Source organism: Jaculus jaculus, chromosome X, assembly GCF_020740685.1.
Source record: "Jaculus jaculus isolate mJacJac1 chromosome X, mJacJac1.mat.Y.cur, whole genome shotgun sequence".
NCBI lineage: Eukaryota > Metazoa > Chordata > Mammalia > Rodentia > Dipodidae > Jaculus > Jaculus jaculus.
Genome location: NC_059125.1, coordinates 94,503,761 through 94,525,578, shown reverse-complemented (window position 1 = coordinate 94,525,578; position 21,818 = coordinate 94,503,761). Strand labels below are relative to the sequence as shown.

General features: G+C 42.5%; 2 protein-coding genes and 1 pseudogene across 2 annotated transcripts in view; 1 reads left to right on the top strand and 2 right to left on the bottom strand.

Moving 5' to 3' along the window:
• Positions 1 to 2,402, top strand: part of Trmt2b (tRNA methyltransferase 2 homolog B) — a 78,293-nt gene extending 75,891 nt beyond the window's left edge. Inside the window, 1 exon segment of the mRNA XM_045139913.1 lies at positions 2,386 to 2,402. Coding sequence (XP_044995848.1) covers positions 2,386 to 2,402 — 17 coding nt within the window.
• Positions 2,403 to 2,408: 6 nt separating this feature from the next.
• On the bottom strand, positions 2,409 to 15,048 carry Arl13a (ADP ribosylation factor like GTPase 13A). The gene is made up of 9 exons (XM_004668758.2): positions 14,993 to 15,048; positions 14,582 to 14,652; positions 12,281 to 12,530; positions 10,143 to 10,248; positions 9,443 to 9,630; positions 8,062 to 8,254; positions 7,793 to 7,973; positions 4,978 to 5,071; positions 2,409 to 2,502 (listed from the first exon to the last, which is right to left on the bottom strand). Exons 1-9 carry the CDS (start codon positions 15,046 to 15,048, stop codon positions 2,409 to 2,411), a joined length of 1,233 nt encoding a protein of 410 aa, XP_004668815.1.
• Positions 15,049 to 18,585: 3,537 nt separating this feature from the next.
• LOC123456555 lies at positions 18,586 to 19,195 on the bottom strand (annotated as a pseudogene).
• Positions 19,196 to 21,818: the final 2,623 nt, after the last annotated feature.

Below are 21,818 nucleotides of genomic sequence, written 5' to 3'. Positions count from 1 at the left end.
GGGTGGTACTCTCCCATGGACTAGGGTTCTAGACGGAATAAAAAGGGGGAAAGGGGGCTGGAGAGATGGTTTAGTGGTTAAGCGCTTGCCTGTGAAGCCTAAGGACCCCGGTTCGAGGCTCAGTTCCCCAGGTCCCACGTTAGCCAGATGCATAAGGGGGCGCACGCGTCTGGAGTTCGTTTGCAGAGGCTGGAAGCCCTGGCGCGCCCGTTTTCTCTCTCTCTCTCTCTCTCTCTTTCTGTGTGTCGCTCTCAAATAAATGTTTAAAAAGGGGGGGCGGGGAGAAAGGTAACTGAGCACCAGAATTCATTCATCTCTTTGTTTCTTGACTGTAGAAAAGAATGTGAGCAGCTGCCGTTTGCTCTTGCTGTCACAGGTAGAGCCACCCTTCTCCCATTACCTTCCCTTCCATGATAAACGGTACTCTGAGACTGTGAGCTGAAATAAACCCCTTCTTCTGTAAGTTGGTTTAGTCAGATACTTTGTTCCAGCACTAAGAAAAGTAATTAATACACAATATTTAGCTCCAAAAGCCCTGGAGGGAGGCCAGTAAAGATAAGAGAAACTCCAAGATAGCTATGTACCTTTAAGAAAAATTGCACTTTTTGCTCAAGAAACTTTTCTTTCTTTTTTCCTTTTTTTTTTTTTTGTTTTTCGAGGTAGGGTCTCACTCTAGCTCAGACTGACCTGCAGTTCACTATGTAGTCTCAGAGTGGCCTTGAACTCATGGCAATTCACCTATTTCTGCCCCCCGAGTGCTGGGATTAAAGACTTGTACCACCACGCCCAGCTCTTTATTATTATTTTTTTCTTGAGGTAGGGTCTCACACTAGCCCAGGCTGACCGGGAATTCACTGTGTAGTCTCATGCTTGCCTCAAACTCACAGCAATCATCCTATCTGTGCCTCCTGAGTACTGGGATTAAAGGCATGCACCACCACACCCAGCAAAGAGAGAATGAGGCCTCCAGTCACTGCAAATGCGCTCCAGATGCATGCACCACTTTATGGATCTGGCTTTGCATGAGTACTGGGGAATTGAACTCTGGTTGTTAGGCTTTACAGACAAACTCCTTAACCATTGAGCCATCTCTCTAGCCCTGAAGAAACTATTATTTTCCTGCTTCTTGGGTTCCCCCCCCCCCAGTAAGAATATGGGAGGAGGTGGTTGAAATTACCCTTACTTCACTATGTTCTTTGTCATTCAGGTCTAAGACATCTGTCTTTGGCTTCCTCTGTATAAGAAAGAGGATGGATTTTAGATAAAGCTTTTAATTTACTTTGAAAATAAAAGTATATCTTTCTAATGCTCTAACCACCCTTTTCCCCTAATCATTACATTACCTAACATTTACTAAACTACTTTCTATGTGTCAGGTACTATGCTAAAAATTTTATGTGGAATATCCCCTTTAAACTTTCAAACTAGCTTGTGAGGCAGATTATTGTTATTTCTGACTTCATGTGGAGAAGTTGCCAGGTCACCCAGCTTGAGGCAGACTTTAGAAAATACATTAAGAGCCTCTAGTGGCAAAATTATTCTTCACTCAAAACTTGTATTTTCAGGCTGGAGAGATGGCTTAGCGGTTAAATGCTTGCCTGTGAAGCCTAAGGACCCCAGTTCGAGGCTCGGTTCCCCAGGTCCCACGTTAGCCAGATGCACAAGGGGGTGCACGCGTCTGGAGTTCGTTTGCAGAGGCTGGAAGCTCTGGCGCGCCCATTCTCTCTCTCTCTCCCTCTATCTGTCCTTCTCTCTGTGTCTGTCACTCTCAAATAAATAAATAAAAATCAAAAAAAAAAAACTTGTATTTTCTCGGCCAGGCATGGTGGCACACACCTTTAATACCAGCACTCAGGAGGCAGAAGCCAGGTGTGGTGGTGCACGCCTTTAATCCCAGCACTTGGGAGGCAGAGGTAGGAGGATCACCATGAGTTTGGGGCCACCCTGAGACTACATAGTGAATTCCAGGTCAGCCTGGGTCAGAGTGAGACCCGCACCTCAAAAAACCAAAAAAAAAAAAAAAAAAAGTATTTTTTCCTTTACATGAATAAGTACATGCCAATTAAATTAGGGTGGCATTCGTTTGAAAAGTTTTTGTGATTGATAGACACTACATAGGAAAATATGACTGTCATCCAGGAACTCGTAAGCATAGCATGAAATAAAGTATACCAATATAATGAAAATCGGTTTTTAATTTTTTTTAAATTTATTTGAGAGAAAGCAGATGGGCTGAGGAGCCTATAAAGACCCAGGGATGATACAGTATTCTGCAACAGGTTAGATCATAGCTTGATCATGTAAGATAAAGGGATTTGGGGAGCATCTCTGCCTGCAACCAGCCATACCATCTTGAGCATGTCCCTTAACCTGCTTGTATTTCAGGTTCCTTATCAGTATAACATGGGTTAGACTAAAGCTTCTGTAAGATTCTTCTCACCTCCATGACGAACAAGCTGAGCTTCAAAGCTACCAATGACATAAGGTACCCAAGCTGGTTCCCTTGGACATAATAAATAATACAGCCTTAGGTAAGTGTCATATCTTCCAGGTGGGGTTAGATGACCAGTCATTTTTTTGTTGTTTTGTTTGTCTCTAAATAGGGTTTCACTCTAGCCAAGGCTGACCTGGAACTCACTCTGTAGTTCCAGGCTAGCCTTGAAATCACAGTGATCCTCCTACCTCCAGCTCCCAAGTACTGGGGTTAAAGGCGTGTATGACCACACTTGCCTCAAGACTTATGTTTCTATGCAGAGTTTCTATTTGTCAGAGACCATGGATTGATTGACTTATAGTACTTGGTGGAATGGTATGTAGAGTTTAGAGCATAGGTTGTGGAGTTGGACTTTAAAACCAGTTCTGAGCCAGGCATGGTGGAACATGCTTTTAATCTCAGTACTCTGGGAGGATTGCTGTGAGTTTGAGGCCAGTTTGAGACTACATAGTGAATTCCAGGTCATGACACCCTATCTCGAAAAACCAAAAAAAAAAAAAAAAAAAAAAGTTCTGCAATGGGCATGGTGGCTCATACCTATAATTCTAGCACTTGGGAGGCTAAATTAAATGATTCCCATGAGTTTAAGATCAGCCTGGGGATACAGTCTGGGCTAGAGTGAGACCATGTCTCAGAAAAACAAAAAGCTAGTTCTGGGACTAGAAAGATGGCTCAGCAGTTAAGGCACTTGCCTACAAAGCCTAATGACCCAGGTTCAATTCTCCAGTACTCATGTAAAGCCAGATGCACAAAGTGGTTCATGCATATGGAGTCATTTAAAGTGCCAAAGGCCCTGGTGCTCTCTCTCTCTCTCTCTCTCTCTCTCTCTCTCTCTCTCTCTCTCGTATTCTTTCTGCTTGCAAATAAATAAATAAAAATATTTTAAAAATACTAGTTCTGTGTTACCTCCTAGTAGGTGCCTAGAACCAAATTATCTAACATTTTGGAACATCAGTTTTTCCCTCTGTCAGATGATGATAATAGAACAGACATCATAGGCTTGTGAAGATCAAGGGTAATAATAGTCATAAAGCAGTTTTTCTAGCATCTGACAGAATGAAAGTGGTCAACCACCTTTGCTAGTACTGTGGGTGTGCTTGTTGATATTAATGGAATTCTCGTGGAAATGGACATACTTTGATACTTTGACACTTTTTTTTTCTAGCGATAATCTTTCTCTTTCTGGAGGGAGAGAGGCATGAGTGGATCTTTCTGGCCTAAAGTATCTCTACTCAGACAGGTCTGGATCCAAGTTTCTGCTCTTATTTTTAAGTCTCCTCATCTGCAAAATGCTGTCAGATATAATGCCTACCTCCAAAGGTTATTGTGAATAAAACCATAGACCAGAAGAACTTAGCACTGCGCCTGGTATCAAGAAGCACTGAATGTATGTGAGCTGTGGTAAAAATTGAATTAGTAGGGATGGAGAGATGGTTTAGTGGTTAAGGCACTTGCCTGCAAAGCTTACACACCTATGTTCAACTCTCCAGGTCCCATGTAAGCCAGACATACAAAGTGACACAAGTGTGCAAGGTTGTACATGCACAGAAGATGGCACACATGTCTGGAGTTGAATTGAAGTGGCTGGAGACCTGGTGTGCCAGTTTGTTCTCTCTCTTTGTCATAAAAAATACAAAAAGATTACAAATTGTGCTAGTAGTAACAGTAAAGAACCACCACCACACTTCTACCACACCACCCTGGGAGTGGAGGAGGCCACATACTCAGGTGTTAAGAGGCAGCAGTTGCTTTGCATTAAGGGGAAGTGAAGCAATTGTTGGGCTTCCCAGACAATGGCTACAATGTTAAAAGTCTTATTTTTGGAGGTGTGACTAAAAATGATTCAGTAGAGCACAATTCTTATTTATTTTGCCAGTCCCTTTATACCTGAGAACCTTAACGTAAAAAGATGTGATTCTAATGTAACCCTGTAACTCAAAGGCTCGATTTCACTGGTTTATGATATCTTATCCATATGCTTTTTGCAGAAGCATCTTGGCACAGATGTAAATTCTCTGTCCTTCACTGAGGTATATGGCACCTAATTTCCCGAGTCTTTCAGTGAGTATAGGATGAATTTGCTGGCTACTACACAGATGTCCAGGAACAATGCTGGTTCTCAGGGATTGATGTTAGGATAGGTGGACTAGTATGGCTAGTATGTGAGCTGTAGAGACATTATCAAATAGCAGTTAAAGACTGAATGTTCCTGCTGGTTTTGGAAACGAGCCATTTGCTGAGAGAGTAGATGGTTCTTTTGGTTTTCCTTTCATTTTCTCTTTAGTCATCAGTTCAGTCTAATCAGAGAGAAAAATAGCCAGTCATTTATAAGTGAAGGCAAGTGCCAAGTTTCTATTCTCTCCCAAAGTACTTTAAGTAGGAGCTGACCAGTTCCCAAGGCATCCCAAAGTCATCTGTCTCCACCTCCTGATTTTGCACACTCTTGGTCTCTCTCCCATCCCCTTCATTTAAGGACTACTAACCATATGACTATAAGGCTTTTTCTTGGGGATATTCCATCCTCCAGTAACATTTCTTCTGTGTCCCAGGCATCCATTCTCCTTTTTGGCCTATGGGCTGGGGTTATAGAAATGAAAGTGATTTTGTTTTAGGGTAAATATTTAGGGATACTTGCTTGACATCTAGAAATGTACACACCTTTTCTACCAGATTCCTCCTACTTTCATCCTTACCCCTTATTTTATACCTGTGCCTATTTTTTTTCCTTCATGGCTTTGGTAAAGTGAATGCCTCTGCATTTAGGCATAGTGTCCAGGCCTGACCTGATATTATGATATTGGTAGTTGATGATCTTAAAAAATTGGTTCCCACAGAGCACTCATTAAAAACATGTGGGCCTTCAAGACTCCCGTTCTGCAGCTTTGTAAAAAACCTTATGCTTGAGAGATGGCTCAGTGGTTAAGAGCACTCCCTGCATAAACATGAGAGCCTGAGGTCATCTGAGACTACTGAATTTGATTCCTAGAACCTATGAAAATAGCTGGGTGAAAATAGCCATGCACAGTTTTAATTCCAGTCCTGTGGGAATCAGAGATCAGGGAATAGCTAGGGGTCATGAAATTGCCTCAAACTCCAGAATCAATGAAGAGACTCTGTTCTAAGTAAACAAGCTGATGAGCAATGGAGTTGGGGGGGGGGGGGCACACTTCATATCACACATAGTACACACACATACACACACACACGTGTATTGTGTTGGGACCAATGGTATCTGTGTGCTATAAGAAATTAAATTTATAATTTGAAAAATAAAAGAAAGGCTCCTTATCACTTCTCAATATCACATAGTATCTCATCCCTAGAGAAAACCATTTCTTTTTTAATATTTTTATTTTTTGATATATTTGGGGGAGTGAAAGAGAAAGCAACAGATAAAGAGAGACAGAATGGGCATGTCAAGGCCTCTAGCCACTGCAAATGAATTCCAGATGTATACACCATCTTGTGCATCTGGCTTACATAGGTCCTGGGGAAATGAACCTGGGTCTGTAGGCCTCGCAGGCAAGCACTTTAACTGCTATGTCATGTCTCCAATCCCGAGAAAACTGTTTCTGATAGTTTATGTTACCTCAATACATAGCTCTCTGGAAGACAGACATAATGCTGGTGTGCTATATTCTGTTTTCCCTTACAAGATGTCAGGGAGTGGAAGACTTGCCATATTAGTAAATATGTCATCATTAGCATTTTAGTTTTGTTTGTGTATATGTGTATGTTCATATGTGTGTACATGTATGTGTTTATGCAGAGGACAGCCTTGAGTGACATCCTCAAGAACAACATATACCTTTTTTTTTTATTAAGTTGTATCTTAGTATGGACACATAAAATGTTGGAACCATCATTCCCTTCCTCTTTGTCCATATTACACTGAGGGCCTCCCCTTAGTGGGATTGCTAGCATTCACCATGGAATGTGGGTTATGAGTTGTTAGAGCAGCAATCAGTCATTGGGGGATTAGCATCTACTTTTTTTGAGACAGGGTCTCTCATTGGCCTGAAACTTCCAATTAGAATAAACTTGCTAGCCAGTGAGCCCCAGGGATCCTCCTGTCTCCACCACCCCCATGCTTGCACTTTAACAACTGAGCTATCTCCCTAGTCTTCCATTAGCAATTTTTGCATTTGTGTGTATGTGTGTGTATAGTATGGTGGTGGTGGTATATGTACATGTGCAGATGTCTGCACCCTGTGCACACATTAAGAGGCCAGAGGAGAATGTTAGGTATCCTTTATCACTCATCTGAATGTTTCTTTGAGACACATTCTTTCATACTTCCAGAGCTGCTGGTTTTGGTTAGACCAGTGAGCCCCAGCAATTCTCTGGTTTCTACCTCCCACAGGACTGGGGTTACAAGTGGGCATGACTATGCCCAACTGTTTATGTGTATGCTGGGGAATTGAATTCAGAATGAATCAAACTTTCTCAGGCCCTCATGCTTGTATTGCCAGTATTCTTACCTACTGAGCCATTTTCCCAGCCCCATCATTTTTAATCAGGCAATTTTTAATCAGGCATCCTAATCAATTTAGTGATACCCATCATTGGACACTGACATTGTTTCTAACGTTTAGCTCCTGTACCAAATGCTGATTGAACATCCATTAGCACACTTTTGGGGGTACTTATTTAGTTGACTTTGGAAATAGGTAAAAGTGAGACTACTGTCTCAAAGGGATTATACAGTTTTAAAGATCTTAACATATATGGAAAGAAGAAAGAGTCCACATATTTTCCATAAAGGTTGTGCCAATATGTTCTTCCACCACTAGTAAGCATAACGTTTTAGTTATTCCTATATCCTGCAAAAAGCTTGAGTCAACAAATGCTGTGGCATCAAGATGGCTTGCTAGAAGGTGGTCCCCAAATTTTGTCTCAGGCTTCTCTTCTCCCACTAATGGCAGTGTCAAAAACAAATTTCAGGGCCTGGAGAGATGGCTTTGCGGTTAAGGCGCGTGCCTGCAAAGCCTAAGGACCCATGTTCTACTCTCCAGATTCCATGTAAGCCAGATGCACAAAGGTGGGGCAAGTGCAAGGTCGCACATGCCCACTAGGTGGCGCAAGAGTCTGGCATTTGATTGCAGTGGCTGAAGCCCTAGTATGCCAATTTGCTTTCTCTCTTCTCTAAGATAAATAAATAAAAATAAAAGAAAAAAGACTCAGTGTTTAAAAAAAAACAACAAAACAAATTTCAGGCTCAAAATAGCAAAACTGTTGTAGAAAACATAAGGGAAGGCACATGTTTCTTTTCTGCTTTAACCAATGCTTTAACATTACCTCTGAACAGATTGTTATCTATACATGGAGCTGTAGTCTGCAAATCATAATCTCGATTGTAGTAAGGCTTAGAAGTGCTTTGAGCTCTATTCTTCCGAGAGCATTCCCCTTCTTCTATTACTATGTCCAAAGCGAACGTAACTGACACATTCTTTTTGGGCCTTATTTTCAGACCATCTTTCTATATATCAAGAAAAAAGAGAAAATCATCTGCTGTTTCTCAGGAGTTCAGGAATTGACCCTGGGCAATAACCTTTAAAGAGCCTTACTTGTAGGATTGGCTTTAGGGGCCTAGCTTCCATTGAACGTTGTAATAAATGCTGCCTTGAATCAAAATGCCTTCTTTTCTCAAAATGTCTTTTATCCACATGTTGTCTTTGCTCCACATGTCTTTTTTCAGAATTCTGTCTTTTCTCAAGATGCTGTCTCTGGTCTTTGAATATTCTCACTCTGGGATTTAGGCTAGGGAAGTTTGGAAGGACAAAGAAATAGTAGAAACAAATATATTTCAAGCTGCCCCTTCTTTTCAGCACTAGGGATTGAACCCAGGGCCTTGTGTATGCCAGGCAGTTGCCCTACCACTGAGCTGGATATCCTGAGCCTCCATGCTTCCTTATTGGAACTACTACCCTGACTCTGCCACATGCCTTTTAGCAATGAAACAATAGAGCATGAGGACATTTAGAAACCTTTTACTCCTCTTTACCTTATCTTTTAAAAAAACATTTTATTTTTATTTATTTATTTGCGAGAGAGGGAGAGAGAGAAATAGGCAGGTAGAGAGAGAGAGAGAAAGAGAGAATGGTTGTACCAGGGCCTCCAGCCACTGCAAATTAACTGCAGATACATGTGCCCCCTTGTGTATCTGATTTACTTGGGTTCTGGTGAGTTGAACCTGGGTCCTTTGGCATTGCAGGCAAGCACTTTAATTGCTAAGCCATCTCCCCAGCCCCATTGATTATCTTTTTTTTAATATGCATTTTATTTATTTGTTTAAGAGGGAGATAAAGAGAGGCAGTCTGATAGGGAATGGCTACACCAGGGCCTCTAGCCCCTGCAAACAAAGTCCAGATGCATGTGCCACCTTGTGCATCTGGCTTTATGTGGGTACTGGGGAATCAAACCTGGGTCCTTAGGCTTTGCAGGTAAGCATGTTAATTGCTAAGCCATCTCCCCAGCCCACTTTGAACAGCTTCTGTTTTCCTTTTCTATTTCCTCTTTTCAACATTTCTGTCCTCTCCCATCATTCCCAATGATTGTGAAGATCAGATAAATGGAGGCTAAGAATTTGGAGCAGCTCTGTGACATTCATTCATTGTATAATAATATCAGTAGACTCCTTTAGGGCTGTAAGTTACCCACATGGCAAGTCAGAGCATAGAGCCCTGCTTTGGGTAAGCTCCAGTACAAATCGGCTGGCTTGACCTTCATCCTACTGATGTGGTTGCTGAAGTTGTGCCAGGGGAGATAGTGTACCTAGAAATATTGGAGTGTTGATGGGCATTGCTATAGTCTACTTAGGCCATCAGATCCTGAAAGACTTTCTCAGTGCTACCCTGGATTCACATATCTCCCAGAACCCCCTCCTCATATGAAGATTGACTCCTGATTCTGTTCTTATCAATAAATCTAATGAAGGTAGCTTGATACCTGTCTGATGAACATCTTTCTCCGCTGCCTCTAATGTTCCTGGAGGTTGGGATGCTCAAAGTTTGTGCTTGTTGGCGAGTACACAACATATCATATTGCTCTCCAATGGCAGCTAATAACCAGCGTAGCCCTGTAATTATTGGAGACTGGTTCCTCTTTCGGAAGTTTCTGATGGCACAGCATGGCTCCTAGGACAGATGAAAAAAAAAAAATAAGGCCTCAGACATGAAGCCCAGGGTGTCTGGAGCTGATGACTCTGCAGCCCACAGACTTGGCATTATCACCTAAGTAGCAGAAGTTCATATATACTGTGCTGTGCCTAGAGAGGTTCTAGACTTCCAGAGAAATAACCAACATTCACATCTGAGAAAATAGATGAAAGATACAAAAGCTGCAACCCTTTAATACAGTGGTTTTGGTGTCATATGTGTGCTATTTAGCATGTTACTGGGAGTCTGTGAACCATTAACTTTCTTACCTATAAAATGTGGATATTGAAACATCCAACTTACAGAAACTTCATTGAAGGCAGAGTGTTTTTTTTTTTTTTTTTATTACCATCACATTAGAAATCATCGCTGCCAGTGTTGTCTGTGAAGTAGGGATGGTGCCCCAATACAAACACATGGAGCTGAGGGACTGGACCAGAGTTACATAAGTCAGGCTGTATAAGCAGAAGGAAGGAAGGAGTGACACTTACCACTCGGCACACAGACTTATTCTCAGTCACTAGCCTTTCCAGAAGGAAATATTTGATGATATCACAAGGTAAGAGGGCATCCTTCTTATCTTGTTTGTTTGCCAGACTAGAACAGGTTATGTGAGGGAAAAAGACAAGAGAATGAGTGAAGCCAAGATAAAGGTAAAGGGCAAAAGGAGTACTACATACCAGGATTTAGGTGTAACGACACCCTGTGAGATGAACCAGACAGTATTGTACCAACTCTCAGTGGACAAAATAATAGTGCAAATTATTTGAATCTAACATAATCCCCTGGGCTCATTTCTTGCTTCCCATGCATCATGTCAGCAAACTTCAATTAGAATTGCTAATTGTATATGAACAAATTTGTAGTTTTTACATCTTCCAACTGTTGTTTGTGCTCTTTCTTGTTGGGGTTGGTAAAAAGGAATGAAAAAGGCTAAAGAGTCTGAGGAGATGGCTAAGGTGCTCGCTTGCAAAGCCTGCTGGCCCTGCAACCAAGCAAAGTGAGATGAAAAAGGTGATACAAGCATCTGGCATTCATTTGTAGCAGGAAGAGAAGAGAACTCGGTGTGGCACTCACATGCAAAGAAATATATATTATGACATCCTTTTAAATACTTTTAAAAATATTATTTATTTATTTGAGAGGGAGACAGAGAAAGAGGCAGAGAGAGAGAATGTGCACACCAGGGTCTCTAGCCACTGCAAATGAACTCCAGAGGCATGTGACACCTTGTGCATTTGGTTTATGTGGGTACTGGGCAATCAAACCTGGGTCCTTAGGCTTTGCAATCAAGTGCCTTAACTGCTAAGCCATCTCTCCAGCTCCAAACTATCTTTTTTTTGTTCATTTTTATTTATTTATTTTGAGAGAGAGAGAGAGAAAGAGGCAGATAGAGAGAGAATGGGCGCGCCAGGGCTTCCAGCCACTAAAAACGAACTGCAGACTCATGCGCCCCCTTGTGCATCTGGCTAACGTGGGTCCTGGGGAATCGAGCCTCGAACCAGTGTCCTTAGGCTTCACAGGCAAGCGCTTAACCACTAAGCCATCTCTCCAGCCCTTTTTTTTTTTTTTGAGTCAGGGTCTCTCACTATAGATCAGGCTGACCTGGAATTCACCATGTAGTCTCAGGGTGGCCTCGAACTCTTGGCAATCCTCCTACCTCTGCCTGCCAAGTGCTGGGATTAAAGGCATGTGCCACCATGCCTGGCTCCAAGCTATCTTTTTTTAAAATTTTTGTTGTTGTTGTTTATTTATTTATTTGAGAGAGACAGACAGAGAGAGAGAAAGAGAATGGGCGTGCCAGGGCCGCCGGCCACTGCAAATGAACTCCAGATGGGTGCGCCCCTTGTGCATCTGGCTAATGTGGGTCCTGGGGAACTGAGCCTTGAACCGGGGTCCTTAGGCTTCACAGGCAAGTGCTTAACCACTAAGCCATCTCTCCAGCCCTCCAAACTATCTTTTAATACCAGTTCTAACTGTGATTACTGGTACCCTCACTTAGGAGGACCTCAGTGGAATGTGGGTGGGGAAGAGGGGACAAAAGAAAATAACTCAATAGGAATGTGACCAATTCGCAGTATGTTCATATATTAAAATTCTCAATAAGATTATTTTAAAAATATTTTTACAAAAGGCAAAAAAGGGAGTTGGAAGGAGGTGAAGAGTAACTGTCCACCTGAATTATTATTCTGAAATACTGCCAATTACATAAGTCTTGAGCAACCTGCTAAGGGAGGAGGCCTTTGGTACTGATTATACAAAGTAGGTTCTTTCTCTGCCACTATGAGGTTTCCCATCATGGGATGAAACCAGATAAGCAGAGCAAATGTGGGGAGAGCCTAGGGTTGGAGATTAGAGAGCCAGATATTATTTCCATTTGATGAGTATTGAGAATTACCTTTGTACAATTAGGTAGCCCAGCCCACATGGCAATATGTGGTAGAAAGTGGATCTTGTAAAGAGTCCCCAGAGGACTGGGCCACTTCACATCACTGAGTCTAAAATGATGATCTGGCTAGCTACCTGTGACAAAGGAACGCCCCCCCCCCCCGCACCAATCCTTTATTTCTGTGCTTCTTTTAAGTTACAGATTGGGAAGGGAAAGTAGGACACAAAGGCAGAAGCTTACATTAAGATTGGTTTTCCTGACACTCTTTTATCGTACATCAGGCGTGTTAAGATCGTCTTTGCTTCCTGCAAGCGTGTTAGGTCGCTGGAATCCAGAACAAAAACAACTCCATGTGACTGAGCATAGTAGCTTGGCCATTTTTCTTGGCCTTTCATATCTCCAGTGAGGTCATAGACAGATACTTGATAGTTATCTAGCAGGAGTGTGATGAGTGTTGGTTTCGTATCATCGAGTATCTTGCTTGGAAGTACTACAATTGGGGTAAAGGGAAGAAACAACCATAAAGTGAGGAAATGCAGTCAGATCAGTCCTTTTCTAGAGCTTGCTCTGAGGAATCCTGCCGAAGTAGCCTGCCACCCTGCTCATGCTCATCAATGCATTTTTCTATACCATCACTGTGCCTGTGTCACCCTCTCCTGGCTTTGTAACCTTCAGTGAAAGTACACTGCTGGCTGTAGAGAACACAGACTTCCTTGCCTCTTAACTGGCCAGACCTATCTCTAACTTGACTGGTGACCACACTATCCCTGGTTCCTACCCAGGTTCTTCTTTCATCTGGTCACCCCAGCCTACACATATTCCATGCTCTTTCTTGCCCTGGGCCTTAATGGGCTTTCATCCTCTGCTTACTTAATGCCTATTTCACAGGATATCAATTTAGATATTGTTTAAAGTTGTAGATAGTTTCCCCTCACACCACTATTTCCAACCTGGATAAAGTACCTTTCTTCTGGGTTTAGCATGGCCACAACTCTGATGGGATGTTTGTTATGTATGTATGAGATGACTTAAAAATAAGTGAATAGGTTAAAACTCAAAAGGTAATTTTAAAATCTTATTTTCTAGAGCTGGAGAGATGGCTTAGCTGTTAAAGCACTTGCCTGCAAAGCCTAATGACTTGGGTTCTATTCCTCAGTACCCACAGAAAGCCAGATGCACAAGGTGGTGCATGCCTCTGGAGTTTGTTTGCACTGGCATGCCCATTCTCCCCCCCCCCCCGTCTTTCTCTGTTTGCCCATTTATCTCTCAAATAAGTAAATAAAATATTTTTAAATCTTATTTTCTGCATCTTAACCAGCTTTATAATATTTTTCCCTCTCAAAGCAAAAAAAATCTTCATTTTTTTCCCTCTTGAAACCTAACCAGTTCCTTCAATAACACGACCTATTTTTGCTGATGCTAGATGCCACAAAAGGATGTTCCCTATCATTTTGTATTTTCCTATTTTCTCTACTAATTTATAAATACCTGAAGACTGGTATTGAGCCACATTCATTTCTATATCCCTGGGAGAGTATTTCAAAGAGTCTGATCTAGGGATGGATATCTGTTTCAGAACTCCATGGTTTTGATTGTTAACTCCCACCTTGGACCAAATAACTCAGAATCTCTAGGCTTGGGAAGGAAAAGTGTACATTTAACATATAGTTCACAAGATTTCCAGATGTTTTTTCTAAACGCATTAAAGCCTGAGAATCACTAACTACAGAGTCATGAAACTCATGTTTGATTGTACCTCAGCATATCTGTTCTGCTAGAGGATCACGGGGCCTCTTCAGACCAAAATAGCCAAGCCTTCAGGTGCTGGGACAAGAGGTTTTAAGGCTTCCCAGGTTCAAAATGTTCTTATTTTGGGTATCTGCTTGTGCTCATTTGTGAGTTTCCTGCCCCATGTGACTGTGTGATGCAAAACTGTGAATGATGTCATCATAATAATGGCTTTTGTGCCAAAGTATTTTGTAGCTGTGACTTTAAATGTCCATAAAAGTTGCTGCTTGTAGACTGGAACTTCCTATCCAGTGATCTTTTTATGATGATCATCTTAAAAACACTATGGGAGCAGGGGAAGTGATCTATTCAATTTTAGGTACAGATCAATCTACTAGATTGAACCACATGCTCCTTAATGAACAGAAATGGCTTGTGACAGTCTTCAGAATGTGACATGAGTACCAATTACAAACTTCACTGTGAACTCACCACCATAAGCCCCTGCATTTATGAATCAGCTCTAAATTATTCACTGTAACAAAATAAATATACTGCATGCACTTATCCAAGAATTATAATGGAAATCATACACTATTCTCACATACTAATAGCATCTGACTAATTCCTGATATTTGCTTCCCAAAACTGACTGCCCATTTGAAACATCTGGTGAGGGGAGAGGGAAAATGTGTGTTGACAGGTGTTTCTTCCTTAAAAACAGAATCCGAGAGCCAGTAAGGCTAGGATGGAATGAGTATTTCTTGACCCCTGGGAGGCCCACACTAGTATCTGATGCTCTTAATTCCTTACATCTTTGAAAGGCCGCCACAAGATGACTTTTGCCTGAGTTACTCAAGCCAGTGACAATGATAGTCACATTCCTGGAAAAGGAAAAGAAAAAAAAAATAAGCCAAAGCTTTAAAAGCATTTAATTTGTCTACTAAATAATTCTATTCTTTCTCACTGTTTGGGGCTTTGCCTGCAGTGCATGTACCATAGAATACCAGGACCAAAGCTGAAGGAGGTGGTGTGGGAGCACCTCTCAAAGCCTCCAACGGGCCTTTCCTCCCTGAGTCACATACCTTGTAGAATGGTCATCTTCTCAACCTGTTCCAAATTTTGCACATGTTGCTTAGTTACTTTTGAAATATATCATGACCATTGGCCTCTTGTGGGACTCCTAAGCAGATCCACTGTTTAGAGACATAATTGTAATATTACCTTCGTTTCTCGTCTGTCTTTATTCTAGACCAGCAGGAGGACAATAGGCGTATCATGACTCAACTTGGATCTTAAATACTAAGGGGAGAAAACAAATGAGAAATCAGACCCATTGTGGAGCAAGTTAGCTTATAAATACGTAAGTGTTGATAAATGGAAAACCTGTGGCTATTTGAATTACTTTACTTCATTCAACCCAGCCTAATCTATAAATGACATGGGGAAGAGAGTGATTATCTTCAACTCCAGTGACAAGTTTTGTGCTAGTATGTAGCATCTTACAACATGGGATGACTCGTTATTAAATCAGTGCATACATACATGATCAGATACAACCTATCCCTTGAGCTATAGGTTGTTCTTAGTAAGAATATCTTCATTCAGTCTTGGGAAAGGCGTGAGATAATGCCTTGAAGAAGAATCAGCTTAGGTTTAAAGAAAGATTGATTACTGGGGTCCTCTTCTAAGTAACAATTACCCTTTGGGGTAATTGTTTGATTCTGCTATTGCCTCAGATTCAAATACAGAGGTATTTTGATCCACTATAGATTCCATACAATTCCTAAAGCTGAAGGGACCTTAAAGAGCTATTCTAGCAGGTTTGAAACATCTACACTGGTGTCCCTCTGACACAGATTCCAAGGGAGTCATGTGAGGAAGTTTAAATATACTCAGCATTTTAGAAAGGAAAGAAGGCTCTGGATGTCAGAACCTCACAAGTGAGATCCAGAGATTCAGCTTCCATGAGTCACCACCTATGCCAGGGTGTTTTTTTTTTTTTTTCTTTCCTTTTGGTGATGCAGCTGCCTTTGAGTCAACCATGCTCCTGTAAGCAACCCCTTACCCATACTCCTGTAAGTAACCTCAGTGAACTCATTGGTTTACTAAGCCAGACTTAAATGGAACTGTTGTCAGTATTTGGGGGTTTGTAGATGTTTGTTCATGTCTCTCCAGGAAAAATTCATGCAACAAGCATGTATTAGTACTTCATTCCTTTTTACAACTGGAAAATATTGTAGGTGTATCATATAGTAATCATGCACTCATCAGCAGATGTGCATTTGGTTGTTTTTACGTTTTGGCTCCTAAAGTAATGCTGCTGTGAACATTTTGTGTGACATGTTTTCATTTCTTTTGGATAGATGGAAGAGTACTTTTTGTCATGTAATATATCTATGTGAAGCCATTTGAGGAACTCCAAGACTGCTGTCCATGGTGGTATTACATTTTACCCTGCCACATTGATATTGGAGAGTTCAAATTTCTCCACATCCTCACATTTACTGATTTACTGGTGTCTTTTTTAAAAATATTTTTGTTTATGTTTATTTGAGAGCAACAGACAGAGAGAGAAAGAAGCAGATAGAGATAGAGAGAATGGATGCACCAGGGCCTCCAGCCACTGTAAACAAACTCCAGATGCATGTGCCACTTTGTGCATCTGGCTTACATGGGTCCTAGGGGATTGCGCCTCAAACTGGGGTCCTTGGACTTCACAGGCAAGTGCTTAACCACTAAGCAATCTCTACAGCCCACTGGTATATTTTTGTTTCCAGCTATTTTATTTTATTTTATTTATTATTTATTTTTTGTGAAATGGTATTTCATTGTCATTTTTACTTAAATTATCTAATAGCTAATTACATTGGGACCCAGCTGCAGGAAGACCTAGTTGGTAGGAAAGGACTGCAGTTGGTAGGCTTTCTTTATTTACCTGTTGGACAGTTTGTTAATGGATAAGCTAGCAGTGTTCTGTGCATTCATTAAGTAATCTACTGGTTTGGTTTGGAAAATTGTCATTTTCAAATTAAAGACTCATATTTCATAGTTTTTGTGAAAATAGACCTTATTATAATAAAATGTCTTTTTTTTTTTTTTTTTTGGTTTTTCGAGGTAGGGTCTCACTCTGGTCCAGGCTGACCTGGAATTAACTCTGTCATATGAGGGTGGCCTTGAACTCATGGCAATCCTCCTACCTCTGCCTCCCTAGTGCTAGAATTAAAGGCGTGTGCCACCACACCTGGCTTAAAATGTCTTTTTTTGAGGTAGGTCTCACTCTAGCACAGGCTGATCTGGAACTCACTCTATAGTCCCAGGCTGGCCTCCAACTCATAGTGACCCTCCTTCTTGTGCCTTCCAAGTGCTGGGATTAAAGATGTACATCACCATGCCTGGCTTAAAATAGCTTTTTCAAACAAATGCCCCCACCTTGCCACACTCTTGGAGACCAAGGTAGGGCTGGTGGCTCAGTCAGGAAATCTCCAAAAGAACATGCAAACATACTAACCAAACCAGAGGGTGAGGGATGGGGTGGTTAAGGATAAGGGTAGAGAACTCCCTACCTACTCTGAACAAGGAATATATGAGAATAGCTGCATAGATCTGTCCTTTCCCTCAGCAACTGGACTTGATAGGGGCTACAAGAAAATGATGCAAAGGGGAAAGTTGAATATAATGAGAAATATAAGTCAAACCTAGTTCTTGCTTTCTGCTTCCTGGCCCTTGATTTAGGGGATGGGATGACACAGGTGCCTTGGGGAAGGGAGTAGTGGAACATTGTGGGGCAGAGTCAGGCCTGCTTTGGCCCGGTCTTTTTCCTTTCTAGGCTTGTGTAGTAGAGATGGATGAGCTGGACTGAGGTACTGAGTATGTACATATATAAACATGTGTGTGTGTGTGTGTGTGTGTGTGTGTATGGCTAGCCCACTGCCCCAGCGGGGGGTGAGGGGTGGAGGAAGACTCCAGTGCAGATGTTCCTTTAGGAGTGGATAAACATGTGCAAGACAGCTATAGCATTAGAAGAGTGGCCCTTGTCTTCACCTAGGGTCCTGTCCTGGGAGTAGGAGGGACCAATGAGGAGACCAACATAATGATAGGAACTAGGATTGAACAAGGAAGGTGGGCTGGGAGTCAAGAGCTATGGGTGTAGTTCTGTTCTGACTGGATGCTTGAGACATTAGTTAAGTTACTTATTCTATTTTGGGCTCAGTTCCATTCTAGGAAGAGGGACAGGCCCATCTAGAGGACTTAGCCGTCAGGACCCATGTAGACGCACCCTCACCTAGTCTCCTTGTTGCTTCTGAGTGCTACAGTGTTCACTCATAGAACAAAACCTGTGGGCCCATCAAACTTCCTGGCCTGGTCACCTTGGTGACCTGGGAGTCTCCAGGGGCCAAGCCACTTCTGCTTGAAGTACAAGAAGCAGTCCAGTTAAAATGGTGGCGTAAGAACTACACCAAAGCAGTGTAGGGAAGAAAAAGCCACCAAAGAAAAGCAGCTTCACTCCTTTCCAAGCCTAGCTTCTTTATTATTATTATTATTATTATTATTATTATTATTATTATTATTATCATTAACAAGATGTTTCATATGGCTACATCATGTGTTAGTACCCTTTTTTTCCCTTGTCCCTGCCCCCATTCCATTAGGGATGAGAGCCTAGCATTTTGAGAAGCTCCTTCCCCTTGGAGACGAGACACTGCACCTTCTCAGCTGTGCTCTGTGGCTCTCCTAGTTCAGTCTTGTGTTGTGATACCTGATCATGTTGCTCTCTACAATTATATATCTCCATCTAATCATGGACTCTTCTCTCTTCATCTGATGTTCAGCCTACAATACCTAAACTCCCTGTCAGGATCACCCACCTCAAGCCATGGGCTCTTCAGGAAGTTGGATAGAACCAGGCCCCTTTGTTCTCCATGGTAGAAACCACCATCATCCATGTTCCCAAACACAGTAATGATATACCTTGCCTTAAAGGGCAGCTCTGCTTCCACATTCACAATGGGGTAATTCTCCCATGACCTGTAGTCAAATGTAGCTGCCACAGGGCAGGGAGTCTTAAGTGTAACAGAGGTGATAAACTTGGGAGGGCCTGGACAGAACTGGTCAAGAGCTTCTAACTCTACCTTCTCAGAATAGTGGGGCTTGGAGGGAGGCCCAGTTGTGTGGACAATGGAGTACATTAAGGGAACATTATTTGAACCCTCAATGACAACATCTGAATAGAAACCACACTGGTGCAGCTGCTGTTTCCCTGATGGACTGACCTCAGCCACCATGTTTCAGGGAGTGTACCTATGCAGCCACCACATTCACCCCAGTAGAAGCCATCTTCATCCTTGTCTCCCAACACTATTAGTATCTGACTCTCTCAGAAGGGGAACTCTTGCCACTGTCAGGGTTGGGTGACACATTGATGCATGATCATAGTAAAGACCTTCAGAAGTAAGTGCTGATGATATAGTGCTTCTAGAAGGCTCCTTAGAGAGGCCAACTCAGTGACACCAAGCTTGGGCGCCCGGGCTCTTCTTTGGGGTCCTTTCTGCCAAGAGTTGACCTGCCTTTTGGGCTTCCCAGTCCCTGTTGTCTTGGTCTCATTATTCCTGATGCTGTTGGCAAGCAACCTACTACTTGAAGGAACAAGTACTAGATCTAGCTCCTCTTTCTCCTTCTGAATGTCTGATAGGTCTGATTTGTTGTCATGAGCCACAAGAGAATTCGTCAGGCAAACCCCAAGCTCCATCATGTCTTTCTCAGCCTGGATCTCAAGCCTGAGCTCAAGTCTCCTCCAAGGCAAGCCTCTGTACTGGATGCCCTCCAGGCCAATGCTCCTAGGGTGCGGCTGACCTCTCCTGAATTTCACACAGCCTCCTTCTTGGCCAGGGAGGAAGCCACAGGGCGAAGGCCTCCCTTGCCCAGGTTTTGCTCACTGGTTATCCTCTATTGAGAGGCCCCAAGCATAGCTATCTTAGCCTGTTTCTAAGAGCAAAGTGCTAGAGCTTTCTGCTAAGGTCCTTTGAAACTCTTCATGGAAGGGCTTCTGAGAGGGCAGAATAGTGGACAAAAGAAAGAGGAACCCCCCTGGATGCTGAGGAGGCTGAAAAGGGGTGTTCTGACCTTGTGATGAGTGGCAGGAGATACTTTCTGGCTGGGGCTGAAGCAAGAAGAGTTAGGATGGAAATGGCTGACTCATTATGAGGGGACATGTACACATGATCCCCTCATGGCATGCCTGCAGTAGCTGCAGCTGGGACACCTCCACCAGCACATGGCTTGCTGAGGGTGGGGGGGGAGGCTACCTCTATGGTCTTACGCCCATCAGCATAAATTGGCAGTGTCAAGAGCATCAGTAGTAATGGAAAGCCAATCAAGATTCTAGGGGTAGGGTTTGGTTTAATCCACACATCCAGGGGGTATCAGGTAGACTGCTGGGAGTGTAGTGAACTCTAGGGTGGTAGCTTGCTGCTACCAGGCCAGCACCATACTGTGGGCTAGCTGCTTCAAAAATGCCTTTCTCATCCATTCTGTCATAAATTGAGATGTATTTGCCAGCTGTAAACAGAAGCTCTGCCTTTTGATTTGCTCTGGGACCCTACAAGAGGTTGTAGGTAAAGTGTTCTACAAAAGACCCGAATTCTGGTTCCTTCTGGGTTTTCCTCCAGTGCTGTTGGAAGCAGGGAGACACTATCTATCTCCAGCAACTCCACAGTCTGTGTCCAGCTGAAAGGCGGCTGGGTTACGCTGGTGTGAGGAGTGGTCAACATCATCAGTTTGGATCCTTAAGGTAAAAACTCAGTAAGACATTTTGATTGAAGAGAGCTAGAAACAAGGAGGCAGAGGGGACACTGTAGAAGCTCCCTCCACGCTACAATGCCTTTGTGCTTCAACCTTTGTTGCAGTTACCTTTGTGTTGCTGACACAAAGCACCCAAATAAAAGCAGCTTGTAGGAGTTAAGGGTTTATTTTGGCCTACAGACTGGAGGGGAAATTCCATGACGGCAGTGGGAAACAATGCCATGAGCAGAAACTAGAAATCATCTCCTGGCCAACAACATGTGGACAACAGAACAGGACAGTGTACCAACCATTGGCAAGAGGAACCATTCAGAACACGAGTTTATGGTGGACACCTGAATCAAACCACCACAGCCTCCTACCTTGAAACTACCTCTTTTTGTTGAGACAGGTTCTATGACCTTGAACTTGATATTTAGTTGAGGATGATCTTAAATTTTTAATCCTCTTTACATCTACCTTCCAAGTGTTTGGATTATGGGAGTGTGTCACCACTCTTAGTTTATATGGTGCTGGGGATCAAAGCCAGGTCTTCATGCATGCCAGGCTTGCACTGTACCAACCTAGATACATTTGAGCCTCATCATAGCATTCCCCCAGAGTTAAGAATTTATTTCAGCCGGGCGTGGTGGCACACGCCTTTAATCCCAGCACTCGGAAGGCAGAGGTAGGAGGATCGCCATGAGTTCAAGGCAACCCTGAGACTACATAGTGAATTCTAGGTCAGCTTGAGATAGAGTGAGACCCTACCTCGAAAAACCAAAAAAAAAAAAAAAAAAAGAATTTATTTCATACCATCTTATTTATAGCATTTTCAAGTACGAAATTCTGTCTGATGTCATTGACACATGGAAAGGGAAAGGCATAACCTGGAAAGGTACCTGCAGAGTATTTTAAAAAGTTCAACTCACTCCCATGGAAATCAGCTTTCATAAGTGTCTCCTGGAGAATGGTTCTGGCTTTTGTCAAACAGAAGAGACACCTTATATATGGCCTGTGGTACAAACCAGATTTTTCAAGCCTTACTCATGAGGTTGATAAGACCTGAAAGAACAGAGCCCAATTATTTGGCATGGGTCAAGTTGCTATTGCTGGCCCACCTGATGCCTCCCATGTGTTCCATGATGGCGATCTCACTTTGAGACAAAGCCAGTAAAAGCTTCATGTGTATTTCTATTTTAAATTCGTTTTCTTAGTGTACATTAATTATACAAAATAGTTTCATCATGACATTTTTATACATATTTCA

What these genes read in the sequence shown, in the direction of transcription:
- Arl13a (XM_004668758.2), bottom strand. Translation starts at nt 15,048, where the DNA reads ATGATACGCCTATTGTCCTCCTGCTGGTCTAGAATAAAGACAGACGAG. An exon ending in GAAAGATGTTCATCAGACAG is followed by an intron (nt 8,255 to 9,442) that starts GTATCAAGCTAC and finishes AAACTTCCCTAG; the next exon opens with CCTAAATCCCAGAGTGAGAA. An exon ending in CCCTAAAGCCAATCCTACAA is followed by an intron (nt 7,974 to 8,061) that starts GTAAGGCTCTTT and finishes CTTGATATATAG; the next exon opens with AAAGATGGTCTGAAAATAAG.